At 36.4% G+C, this 12,443-nt stretch overlaps 2 protein-coding genes across 2 annotated transcripts in view; both read left to right on the forward strand.

The window, feature by feature from the left end:
* The first annotated feature begins 142 nt into the window (after nt 1-142).
* Nucleotides 143-4,851, forward strand: LOC110054595 (uncharacterized). Its single transcript, XM_020760943.2, has 5 exons — nt 143-297; nt 1,263-1,318; nt 1,824-1,971; nt 2,927-3,021; nt 4,168-4,851. Exons 1-5 carry the CDS (start codon nt 213-215, stop codon nt 4,318-4,320), a joined length of 537 nt encoding a protein of 178 aa, XP_020616602.1. The 5' UTR covers nt 143-212; the 3' UTR covers nt 4,321-4,851.
* An 811-nt stretch (nt 4,852-5,662) lies between these two features.
* Nucleotides 5,663-12,443, forward strand: part of LOC110054600 (EF-hand calcium-binding domain-containing protein 6-like) — a 39,309-nt gene continuing 32,528 nt past the window's right edge. Inside the window, exons 1-7 of the mRNA XM_089296352.1 lie at nt 5,663-6,709; nt 7,197-7,291; nt 7,939-8,058; nt 8,345-8,451; nt 8,831-8,900; nt 9,316-9,452; nt 9,756-9,865. Coding sequence (XP_089152478.1) covers nt 6,457-6,709; nt 7,197-7,291; nt 7,939-8,058; nt 8,345-8,451; nt 8,831-8,900; nt 9,316-9,452; nt 9,756-9,865 — 892 coding nt within the window. The 5' untranslated portion in view covers nt 5,663-6,456. The remainder of the gene's footprint in view (nt 6,710-7,196; nt 7,292-7,938; nt 8,059-8,344; nt 8,452-8,830; nt 8,901-9,315; nt 9,453-9,755; nt 9,866-12,443) is intronic.

Genomic DNA, 12,443 nt, shown 5'->3' on the forward strand with positions numbered 1-12,443 from the left:
TTTTTGAAATACCTAGATCAGGACAAATGTTTGCTCATCTGAAAGCTTTTTATCGTTCTTTTGTGCAGTTTTGTTTTTTTATATGTCAATATTTCACAAAAAAGCTTAAATGGAACCAAGGAGACATTTCAGGCAAATGACATGACGAGTTGGTTGCCCTCTAATTTATTGGCGCCAAATTTTCATTCAGGTCGATTTCGTCGCGTGCAGAAATGCCTTCCAACGTGGAAATCAAAGCAATAGTCAAAGATTTTGAAGCATTCAAGAACAAGGCAAGAGAAATCAGTGCTTCCGAAGGTAATATTTTTGCTTAACGTGATGTTTATAGTACAATCTATCAAAGGTCACTTTTTGCAGGTCTGTGTTACAATGAGCTAAAACCATCCTGTAATTAAGATTTGTGCTCTGTATACACTACTGGTCTAGAGTTTCTGCGGCAGTGATCATATTATTTATGGAGAGGTTATGCGTAAATAAAGACACGTCATCAAAATCTGACATTATATGTGCATATCACGTACAAAAGGAAAAGAGGGGCACGCGGAGGGGGGCGGGGAGCAATTTGAACGCCTTCCAGCACTCTGTCCTGTGTTTCAAGATAGTGTAATTAAGCTTAAGTTCCTTAAGTAAACATTTCCTTGTAAACTTTTAAAGCCCTAGTATTTTTTGATAGTACAAAAAGGATGATTTTCTGTTCTATTTATAATTTTTGCTAGGTACATGTACATGTACATGTACATCCCTGGGGCAAGGGACATTTGATCACTTAGTATTATTCCTACTGATTCTCATGCCTTGGGCACGAGTCTCATGCCTGCAGGTTGAATACATTGACTCAGGCCTACCAACTAAAATCTGTTGTCAAGATCAAAGATATTATCTGTTACAAGTTCCGGCACCTTCAAATGCCTGGTGGCTGCCTAGTTACAAAAGGGAATAAACTTTATTTAAACACTGAAAGCTACAAGCTTGTGGTGCCGTGTAGAGAAATAAATTTTCAAAGCTGGAGGGGATATTGCAGTTTATAACTGATTGAAACATCAAGGATAAGTTTCTTAAAAGGTGTATCCTAGGAAGACCATGTAAACATGATACAATGTATAATTAAATAATAAATATTATTGACTGACTGAGTAACCAACGGATTGTTTGAATGGTTGCATGACATTGTATTGCATTGCATGATTGCATTGAAGTGAATTAACATGCCTTAAGAAACATGAAGCTAAAATAAAGCTCCAGCTTATAATTATTTCATTTAGGTGAGGTCATTGAACAGAAAGACATATTTTTCAATGTACCCCATGGAAGGCTCAAGGTACTTGAGATTAATGATTTATCTTTCCTATATTGTGGCAACTTAATGTAGTTGTTGATTTGACAGAGTGTACCTGCAAAGTGTCCAGTTTGTGTTAAGGCCAGGGGAAGACTTTTGGTTGTGTTTTGTCAGAGTAGACCTGTCAAGTCCAGCCATTAGCATACCATTCCTAATGTGGAATAAATGATAACCTATTAAAAATATATATGTTAATATAGAACAGTGATACATCATATTAATTGCTGATTTTTAAATGGACTCCTTTGCGGCTGTCCTAATTCATAAATCAATTAGATTTTTTTCAAATTTTAATTTTGATGTTGTTTTTCACCTGAAGCTCCCATTTGACTCGCTTCTCTTCTGACCATTCTTCCTCCCAGATTGTAGTACTTATTTGGCCAGGAGTTATCAGTCATTATTCTATCTATTTTTGACCCTTTTTAGTGAGACTGAAATGCATTAAGTCATGCATCTTTCAATCATTTGACTTCATTGCATCTTTCAGCTACGGTTTCTTCAAAATAAGCCTTCTCAGCTCATTGCCTATGAAAGAGATGACAAAGCAGGTCCAAAGATGTCGGAATACCATGTTGCTACAACAGATAAACCTGATGAACTGACAAACGTTCTTATGCGTGCACTGGGTGAAAAAGGTGGAAAGTCAACTGAAATTGAATATAGTTCTCTGAATCAAAGACGTACACTTCTAACACCTGCATAAACATAACATAACTTATAAGCCATCAAATATTTTCGCGTGCGTGCAATTGGTATAAACGCGTCACTGGACCGAATATTCCCCAGCTAAAACTGGGGAATATCTGAGAAAATTACCCAATTTTCCAAACTGCGCATGTTGCGCAAAATATTTCAAGGATAATAAACACAATAGCCTCCATTTGACTTTGAACATATGCTCGCATATTTGTCCACAGACATTATCTGTTCCTCAAAGCTCACAGTTTTCCTTGAGCTATGCTCTTGGAAAACTGTTCACTTCTCGGAAAAGATAATGTCGGTGGACAAATATCCAAGCATTTTCGCGCCAAGTGAAGGCTACTGTTTATATAACATAAGGTAACGTAATATAACGCAACATAATGTAACATAACGTACCGGTAATGACGGAAATCATAATTTTTCAAAGAAAATGCATTTATGAGTAATCTGCAGAACAATAAATATTTATGTTAAATAGTCATGTAGGAGGCTGTAAAATTTGAAACACCCATAACCTTAAGACTGAAGTTATATGTCATATATAAATGTTATTACCACATGATAAATTGTTGCAATTAGATGTGGTCTTCAAGAAACCAGACCATGTTTTGCAGTTCACCTAGGGTTGTATTTTCTTTTAAGTCTCAAGAGCAAGCAATTGAACAGGCCCATCCATAATCTCTAAATACTTGTGGGGGAAGGGCTTCAAAGTAATAGATTAGCAATCCAGCCCAGATGGGATGAGTTACTATATGTATAAATGATAGTTCATTTTTCTGGTCATTACTGTGTGCTATGGGCAGTAGGGATTCCATTGGAGTAAGGGATTAGAACTGACATCATTATCTCTGCTTCTTTCTCATAAAATGAGTGTATTTTTATTCACAGGTATAGTTAAGAAAAAGCGTCTCCTATATCTTGTGGGACAGACCAGAGTGCACTGTGATGAGGTAGAGGGTTTAGGATGCTTCATGGAATTAGAGGTTTGTTTCTGAAATTTACTTTCAGCGAAGAGATTAACTTTGCCAGGCTCAAGAGGTGTGACGGATTCAGCCATATCTCTATAGGAGAATCTTTGTTTACAATATTTGCCTCATTACCATATGCGATACAGTTTCTGATGGAGCTGAGAAAGAGATTAATACTGAATATTGAAAGGGCACAGCACAATTAACTGTCCCAAGGAATTTGAGTGTGATGTATCAAATACTTTTTGTGTGACAAGGGTTTAAAAGCTCAAAATTTTACAAAGAATGTACTAGCTCATTAGCACTTTTGCCACACAGAAATTTTGATGTTTTTGAAAGCCAATTTCTCCTCGAATATTACACCCAAAGAGCAAAAAGTTTCACCACTTACTAAGTTTCATAAGCTCTTTAAGTTTTTCTAGTAAAATCGTGTCTAGCATGATGCCTTCTATGTGCAAAGTCGTATGTTAATGAGGAAAAATGTAAACAATGACATCAGCAAAGATTCACCTATAGAGATCCATCCATTTAGGATTTGATGCTGCTTGGGGTTAAATTTTTGTGCACAAGTAGGAATAACCTGTGATAGCAGTTAACTCATGGATCCCTGTAGAGTTGACTAAATTATCATTGAAGCAGTTTTCTGGTTGAATTCCAGATGTCTTTTCAGAAGAGAGTGAATCAAAAAGCGAAAGGCATGTAATAGCCATTAGTCTATTAGCCTTCTGGTGTGTTTGTTTTGTTCAGATTTGTGTATAATTTGTAGGTGAACTTTGATTCAAATGAAGCTAAAAGTCAATATAAAGCAGTTGACCTGCACCTCTTTAAACCTCTATTTTGATTCATTCTTGTTAATCTGCACCTCTTGTTCTTAGGGCTAGGGGTATTGTATATGTTGTTTACCTATAAATTTGTTTTATTTGGCAGTGGTGTAGTTTGCCCCACATAAAGTGGCTATGCCTGCAGCCCTTCAATTTATCACATAAAAGATATGCATATTGATGATTCAAGCTAGAGATGATGGAATTTTTATCATAATGATGATGTTTGGAAGTAGTGCATTTGGTGTGCAAGGGTTGGCATAACTTGCAGGTCCTATGTACGCATTGCATATCTATGACGGCACCGAATACCACTCACACTCAGCTTGTTCCTTTGTAGGTTGTAATGAAAGAAAACCAAAGTGCAGAAGAAGGAGAACAAATTGCAAGAGACTTAATGTCAAAGCTAGGAGTTGAAGAGGCAGATCTCATTAAGGGAGCATATATAGACTTACTTTGCTCACGAAATGAATTAAACATTCAGACAAAGTGACATACACTGGCTGTGGTAGGTAGAATAGCAGATATTGTACGATAGTGTCATTTGAATACAACTACCAGAATCCCTTTTGTTTTTTCTTTTGTTATTGAAATTTTGAAGTCCAAGGCGGTGGGGTTTAAATAACGATGGCCCTAATTAGCATAAGAAACATTACTTAAAAGTGAAGGATTCTGGCAGTTGTAGTCATATGAAGCCATCAGGCAAATTTCTTATTCTGTATTCACTATTAGGGTAGGTCAATATCTTTTAGAAAAGAAGTGTATTTTCACTGAAAAAAAAAAAATTAAAAAGTTATTTTTTGTATTTTTGGTAGGAATATAAAATAAGAGGACATTCATATTTTCAAGGAAACTGTCTGTACATGTAGATTAGACTGTTTACCAATATGGTTCTAATAAATTAATATTGTATTACATTGTTAGTAACAATACATAAGTATTTGTGGAGTGTTCAATCCTGACATAGTTGAACCTTGCTATCTTGAACTTAGTTATCTCAAATTAAACTCTGCACTGCCTCAAACTGGATTTGCCTGCTTTCCTTCCTTCCTTCCATCCATCCATCTGTCTGTCCGTCTGTCCATCAACCAGTCAGTCAGTCATTTGTTCTTTTGTTTGTCAGTTTGTTCATTCATATGTTTGTTTGTTCATTCTTTTGTAGTTAGTAGGATTCGTTTGTCTTTTGTTCTTTCGACTGTTCGTTCAGTCATTTACTGATGGGCAATCTGAAACTATTTTTGTCCCTTCAGAGTTCAACATACTGGGTTTCTGTTCTATAACAGAGCCTTTTTATAGTATCCATAACGCTGCTCATAAACAACAGAGGATTTAAATTGCATAAGAAAGGAATTAGTTCTACAAAGGAGAAAACATTCATACGTTGTTGACACTATTACTGTGAGGGCGCTTTTTCAAACAGGGGTGCTAATGTATAGTAGCATGGACTAAGAGAAAAGGGCGGGGTTTGAAAGATTTTTTTCATATCTTCCCCCGTTTCATATCCATCCTCTTCCCCTGCTTCTTGTCACACCTTACAGTCAAAATGGCTGAAGCGTTCTGCTTAAAAATAATTAAAAAGAAATTCAAATTTCGAAAAGTCAACTGAATAACGAAAATAATTTTATTCGAACCTCAACTGATAAGAACTTCTTTTGATAATCAAGATTGACCACGCTGCTTTCAGACGTTCAAGCGTAATTTTGGTAGACCACGTTACAAGTCACAAGTTACACGCGTGGCATTTGGCGGTAACGAAAAAAGATCGTAAACTACCATTAAAAAGGTTGTAGACTGCTACAGACTACGAGCTAACCTGAGATCAGGCGTTCTCTTTGTTTTGTTTTGTTTTTTGTTTTTGTTTTTGTTTTGTTTTTTCTTTTAGAGGAAAAAGAATGCCTGATCGCAGACTTGCCACCAGTCGACCTCATGAGTTTCAGCGCAGAAAAGTTGTTTGCAAGCCTTCTGCTATTTTACAAAAGTATACCTTTAAGAACAAGTTGCCGCTAGATTCTCCCAAATCCACGTTTCTATCACTTTGACCCTTACAAAGTATACCTTTGCCCGGACGTTTGTGATTATCTTTTTTTTTCCGATTCGTCTGGTCGCGCAAGTAAAAAACTCAGAGAGCTCATGGAGAGGGAGGAAGGCTCAAACATTGAGTCAGAAGAAATCAGGGAATAAAATCTCTTTTATACTCTTCTTGATATTTCCACTTCAGGCATGAAAATCCCCACAATACTCTTTGGATCTATTTACAGATCCGGCGTAGGGACGAGGCCTTAATTTACATTTCGAATGCGCAGATAGAAAAAAAAGAAACTTTTCCGTGGATTATAAGGAGATGACGGGTCGAGAATCAATGAGGAAAAAGGAGAATCTAGATATTCGAAAAGGGGAGGCAAAAAGAGTTAAAAGTCTCTGAAATTAATTACAGAATATATTTCCCGGGAAAAGAGCAGCCAATTGACTGCCTAGCAACGGCGCCAACGCCGAGTGGAGTCGGTCCGACATAGCAACAACACAACACGAATGCCAAAATGGCCGATCGAATGTAAGCAAAATCCTGGCCAAATTTCGTAGTGGTTTACATCTATATTCCCAGTTGTATCTACAGATTTCGTCTTAAAAGATGGCCAAGGTTGCAGTTGTTCCTGCAGTTTATGGTTTTTCGGATCTGCGGCCGTCTTCGCGTGCGCTAACAATAACCCCTCGACCAGCCTCCAGAAAGTCAACTGCATTTGGAACACTCGAACGACCGTCTTCTCGCAACGTTTCTCGTGGAGAAAGTGACCTAGTTGTTTCACCACGTAGATCAAAAGGGGTTTCGTCGAGTGTTTTGATCATAACTCCTGGAAGGCGAGATTCTTCTGACTTGAGTTTAGGTGAGTAGCTTTTTGACCTTTGCATGTTTCTCTGTTGCTCTTTTGTTTGTTGAATAACTGAGCTGGCGCTAAAGATCATTCGAATTCATTTTGATTTGATTTTTTTTTTCAATGGTCCTGCCAAGGAAATAAAAATGATTTTTTTTTTTTTTATGCGTGTTTGTTTTCTTTGTCAGTTTTGTTTCTTCATTTTCCCGATAAAATAAGTTTGCAAATGCAGCATTGTAACAACGAGCGATCAGAATGCAATTCACCAATCGAATATTCCATTAGAACACTGATTTGTTTGGAAGATTTAACAAGCGCGAGCTTATTAGGTTTGTTGTATGTCATAAAGTTGTATTTTCTTCGCTGTGTGTACCATCGAACTTCAATCTTGATTGATTCATAGATCTTAGTGTGCAATGCAACATGAATGCTTGTTTTTCGACGACTTTTGCGTTGTTGAACGTCAATGATCGTGTGAAACTTGTTCCGTGTTTCGCAGGCTCGCCAAAGTCTCCAGACGCAAATTTGAGTTTCATCGAGATCGAATCACGTTTGAGGGAGAAGATTCGAGTGAACGCTGCAGAATTACGCCAGGTTAGTAACCTTCATCGGTATTATCACAATTCAGTGTTAAAGAAGAATCTCTCCGAACGAAGGGGATCTCCAATGGATGATTTCATTAAGAGTGCAATTAGTAATTAACTTCGTGAGATTCATAAGTAAGGCATTATAGTAATATAGTTAAACTATGAGACAGTGTTATGTTGAAATATTTCGACTTTTTTTAATTGGAAACAAGGGTGTGATGAAGAAGGATGGAAGAGGGATGGGTGTCAGTCCTTGATTGATCCCTCAAAAATGGTGTCTTGGCTCTGGTTTTTCCCCCTTCTTTTCCTTTTTTGTGTGTGAACCTCACACAGTAGACTACGTATACTACAAAATGAGATGGGCTGTGTACATCTATATCATGTATTGAATCTGTAGTCTGAGCATAAGAAGCAAGTTAATTTTTGAAGTCAAGTTCTTAGTCTGTCAGGGATTGCACTGTACAAATCATGTAAATTTGTAAAACTACTAATCCACATATACCGCACTGATAAAGAGTGAGAAAGTGAAAAAAGCAAAATATAAGATAAAGAGAATTATTGCACACTGATCATTGTCTGCTGTTTGTAAATTCTAGAATAAAAGATTGATCTGAAAGTCATGCAATTTATGATCGTTTTCATTTAATTTTCCAGGCCTTCCAAACATTTGATGCAGAGAAGACTCACACTGTTACTCAGAGTGAATTCAAACGAGCCCTTGAGTCATTCTGTATCCCTCTCACAGAGGACCAGTTTGACAAACTTATTAAAAAGGTAAAAATTTAAAACATCATTCTCATTCCTGCATGTACACACCTTTGCCTTACTAAAGACCATCCACTGGTTTTCTTTTAGCCACCAAGATGTATTTTATATCTTTTAAATATTAAATTGATTGTTATTATTGTTATTTAATTAATCTAGTTATATGCATAAGCGATTAATGGCCCGCCTGCTATCCGCAGGCCAAATACACATAATTTTAAAATGAAGGAAAATAAAGATTGTGGTTGTTGTTGTTGGTATTTGACATCACATTTTTGCTTTGTGACTGTACTAGGTTGGTACAAACAGAGATGGAACCATCTCCTATTTAGAGTTCTTAGAAAGGTACCACCAGAGAGGAGGAACACCAGATGGCTTGCGATTGCTTGGTGGTTTGCATAAGTAGGTTTAACGCTAGCTACACTGTACTTTTCTTCTTGTTGCATTCTTTAAGTCTAGTGCGAGAAGCCAATGAATGCTTAGAATATTATCGATCTTCCTATTTGAAGACATGCAGTGTGTACAAAAGGCTTTGTAGCTTTGGTCCTATGTATGCAGTTTGTGCCTTTGATGCTAGATAACTAGATTTTATAAATATTTTTGTTTTTACCATTCATAACATTCTGTCTCCTACTACAAAACAAATAAACCTTCCCATGGGGATATTGATTTCATAGTGTGGCAAAGTGAAGAATTCTAATACTTAACATCCAATCCAAATGTTTATTAAATATTAAAAGAAGTTGACTTCTTTTTACAGTAATGTTTTATTGTAATGCAGATTTAACCAGACCAAATCTCCAAGAGATGTACTGGGCATGGATGAGATTGAGAGTCAATTAAGAAGAAAGGTAAATAAACTTATTGTACAGAAATATCTATACCCACCCCAGAGAGGGTGGTTGGAAATTCTGAGGGGGAAGGAGGTCTCATTTAAAGCCAAAACATATAAAGTATGAAGCCTGGAATTTCTTTAGGTCTAGGAGGTTTCTAACCATGAAAAATAATAAAAAAAGTACATGGGGTATGGATGTTTATGTACATTTGGGAGCAACACAATGATCACTGTTAGGCAGCTTTTCAAGTTTAAGTAGAAACAAATAGCTGTTGTGTTGTGCATGGTGTTAGTCAGGTTGTGACTTACGGATTTGATTGTGAACCCAGCCTTGTGATCAAAGTTCAAATCCCATGCAGGCCTGTAGAAAAACTATTGACTAATTTTTGACGATGTCGCATGTACATGTATTACAATGTTCTTCTTTTTAGATGGGAGGCCAGCTGCAAAGTGTGATGAAGGCTTTAAGACTCTTTGATTACAACAGAGATGGTCAGATTCAGAAGCATGAGTTGCGTCGAGTCATAGAGAATTTCTGCTTCAGGCTAACAGATGAACAGTTTAACAAGTAAGTTAAAATTTGGTAACATTACGCAGTTGTTTATCAGTATTACAGAATAAGTAGATAGGTTCATTTTCTCAACAGACATTAAATAATAAATTAGGATATGGATCATGTATTTTTACATGTTATTCTGATTCAATCAGGAGTCATATTATTTAGAGCTTTTTAGTCAGCATTCAGTTTAGTTTTTTTGCTGTGTTTACAAGCCTGTCAAATTTTCCATTTCATAGGCCTGTTGAAAGCTTACTTACAATTCATGATCATCTGTCTATGATTTAATTTTGCTGCCGTTCATTATTGTTTTAGGTTATGGTGTAAATATGACATGACACGTAACGGTCACACTCTTGAGTATATGGACTTCCTCAAGCGACTCGGAGTAAGCGCAAAGCCTAAGAATCAAGTCAATAAAGGAGGTAAAATAATATAACTTATTAATGATCCAGGCCTAGTTAATGTTGTATTAAGGGTAAATAATGTTCTCCACTCCAGGTAAATTGCTATCCACAGGGTAAATTGCTATCCAGTGCATAAAAGTCAACAAAACAAACTATAGTGTCCACTGGATAGTGTTTTATCTGATGGATAGTCTTATCCATCCTTTGAACTACTGGTAAACTGAGGTAATTCTATGTCAGGCCAGTGGCCTATACCACCAGAACTTATCCCAGTTTCTGTAGCATTAAGCAACTAAGAGTATTTCAACTCCCAGCCCTAGTATTAATGTGCTGGATAGGTACCAATTTATACACCTTGGAGGAGAGAGGTGCTGTGAGAGTGAACTGTCTCCCCCAAGAATTCGACACGGTGACCCTGGCCAGGGATTGAACTAGGATCTTTTGATCCAGAGTCCAGTAAACTAACCATTAATCCTTTTCATCTCCACTTGAATAGCGTGGTGGCCTCATGGTCAGTGCACTCATTTCCGGATCAAGCACTCCAGGTTCAAACCCTGGCTGAGGACATTGTATTGTGATGTTGGGCAAGTCACTTTACTCTCATAGTGCCTCTAGCCTCTCCACCCAGGTGTATAAATGGGTACCGGCGAACTTAATGCTGGGGGTAACCCTGCGATGGACTAGCATCCCATCCAGGGGAGAGTAGAAATACTCCTAGTCGCTTCATGCTACAGAAACTGGGATAAGCTCCGGCCTGGTGGGCCACTTGGCTCTTGTACAGACTTAACCGTACATTTTTATCTCCACTTGAATGACTTGGACTATGGATAGTACTAAATAGTTCTTCGTAATATAATTTTGATAAATATTAGACTTACTGTACACATAACATGCTAACACTGACTGTAAGTTTACAGTTCACATGTACAGATATATAGGTTAAAAGAAGCAAATCACAAATAATAACAGTTTAACTGTAAAACAAATTACCTACTTCAGAAGTACATTGTCTTTTTTTGATCTTTTTTACCTCAATTATTATAGATATTATGTGCTACCACATGGAAGCTATAGTATCAGTTGGTGACAATTTCTTAATGTTTTTCTAATTGATTCAGACTTGGTTAATTTGAAAGCAAGAACACCACTGCTTTATACAGATCTATGATGTTCAAAATTTCTATAGAAACCTTTTTTTATATGGAGTTACTCAATTTTTGCAAGTACTAATTATTTTTCAATTCATTTACCTTGGCTTATACATGTAGTTGTAATTTTTATGACACCTATAAATCAGCTCTTTTCTTATCCTTTTCCTACACACTGCACATTGTCTTTATCAATTTTGTTCTTTGGTTACACTGATGTGATCAGCTTTCATTACAAAGTATTACACATTTTAGTATTTAATTCCTCTTGTACTAGCTAGTCTTTGGTCCAGCCATATTTTAAGTATTCACAGCAGCAGTAACTGTTGTGATTAAATATTCATAACATTGACACATGCAGGTGCATAATGTAACATGACTTGTTGTTAAGCATGATATATATTAAATAATTTTAAGAAACTGAAACTTTTAGTTAGGCTAATAACTTGATGAAATGTGAATCACTACGTGAAAAACAAATGTTGTGAAATGAACTTCTTTTTGGTATAAAATACATGTTCATCGGTAACATTGTTTTGGCATTACATTGTGAATTTAGCAAATTGCATCCAATTATTTTGAAAACAAATTACTTCTCCTCTTATTAAAGGTAAATGAATTAAATATTAATTTCTCCAGATTTGTTGCAAGCCATAACAAAATCTCAAAGTAACAAATCTCCTTAGCAACACTGAACTTAAATAATTTAATTTCCATCTTAACTACCAGTCAGTTGACAACTGTATGCAGATCTACAGGCATCATTTATTGTGACACATCTTAGTTGATCGGTTGTCAGTAGAGTCATATCACAATGTACTTGGCTATGGAAACCCCTTTCAGACTCAGTGTACAGCTTAGAAGACCAAATCAAGGCTATGCTGTTGACAATTTAAAAAACAATTTTACATTCTATATGCCCAGGAAACATCCTCTGTATAATACAAGGATTCATAAAAGATCCTGTACCTTCCCAAGTATCAAGAAAAATGCACCTCTACGACAAATTTTGCTACAAGACCACTACAGTGGGGAAATGCCTTTTGTCTACTCATTAGAAGGAAAGAAAATTATTCATGAAATCAGTAGGCAAACGCCAGAAAAATCTCCAAACATCCACCACAGAACTCTGATGAGTATGTTTAACCTGACACTTCAATTGAGTACTAATATGTTTGTTCAGTAGCACTATGTAATTGATTAATTACAGGTGTAATTTTACTCCTGATTAGCTTTGAGTTTCTCTTACTATTACCTCTGAGCTGCACTGTATTAATGCATTTAGTTTTCTAGTGTGTAACTTGTTCCATGGTAATTCCCTATCACATAATCATAATGCTATTGTGTGATGGTAGTATCATGTTTGTGGCAGTTTTTATTGCCTTCAACTGACAGGAAAAATCCATACAGGAAAAATGCATGTATAGTGTATGAATGTTGTCCTCTGA

This window comes from Orbicella faveolata, unplaced genomic scaffold (assembly GCF_042242905.1).
Source record: "Orbicella faveolata isolate gen_17 unplaced genomic scaffold, um_ofav_v1 contig_1, whole genome shotgun sequence".
NCBI lineage: Eukaryota > Metazoa > Cnidaria > Anthozoa > Scleractinia > Merulinidae > Orbicella > Orbicella faveolata.

Coding starts and splice junctions, on each gene's coding strand:
- LOC110054595 (XM_020760943.2), top strand. CDS start 213: ATGCCTTCCAACGTGGAAATCAAAGCAATAGTCAAAGATTTTGAAGCA. Junction 1,319..1,823: donor TACCCCATGGAAGGCTCAAG/GTACTTGAGATT, acceptor TGCATCTTTCAG/CTACGGTTTCTTCAAAATAA. Junction 3,022..4,167: donor GATGCTTCATGGAATTAGAG/GTTTGTTTCTGA, acceptor GTTCCTTTGTAG/GTTGTAATGAAAGAAAACCA.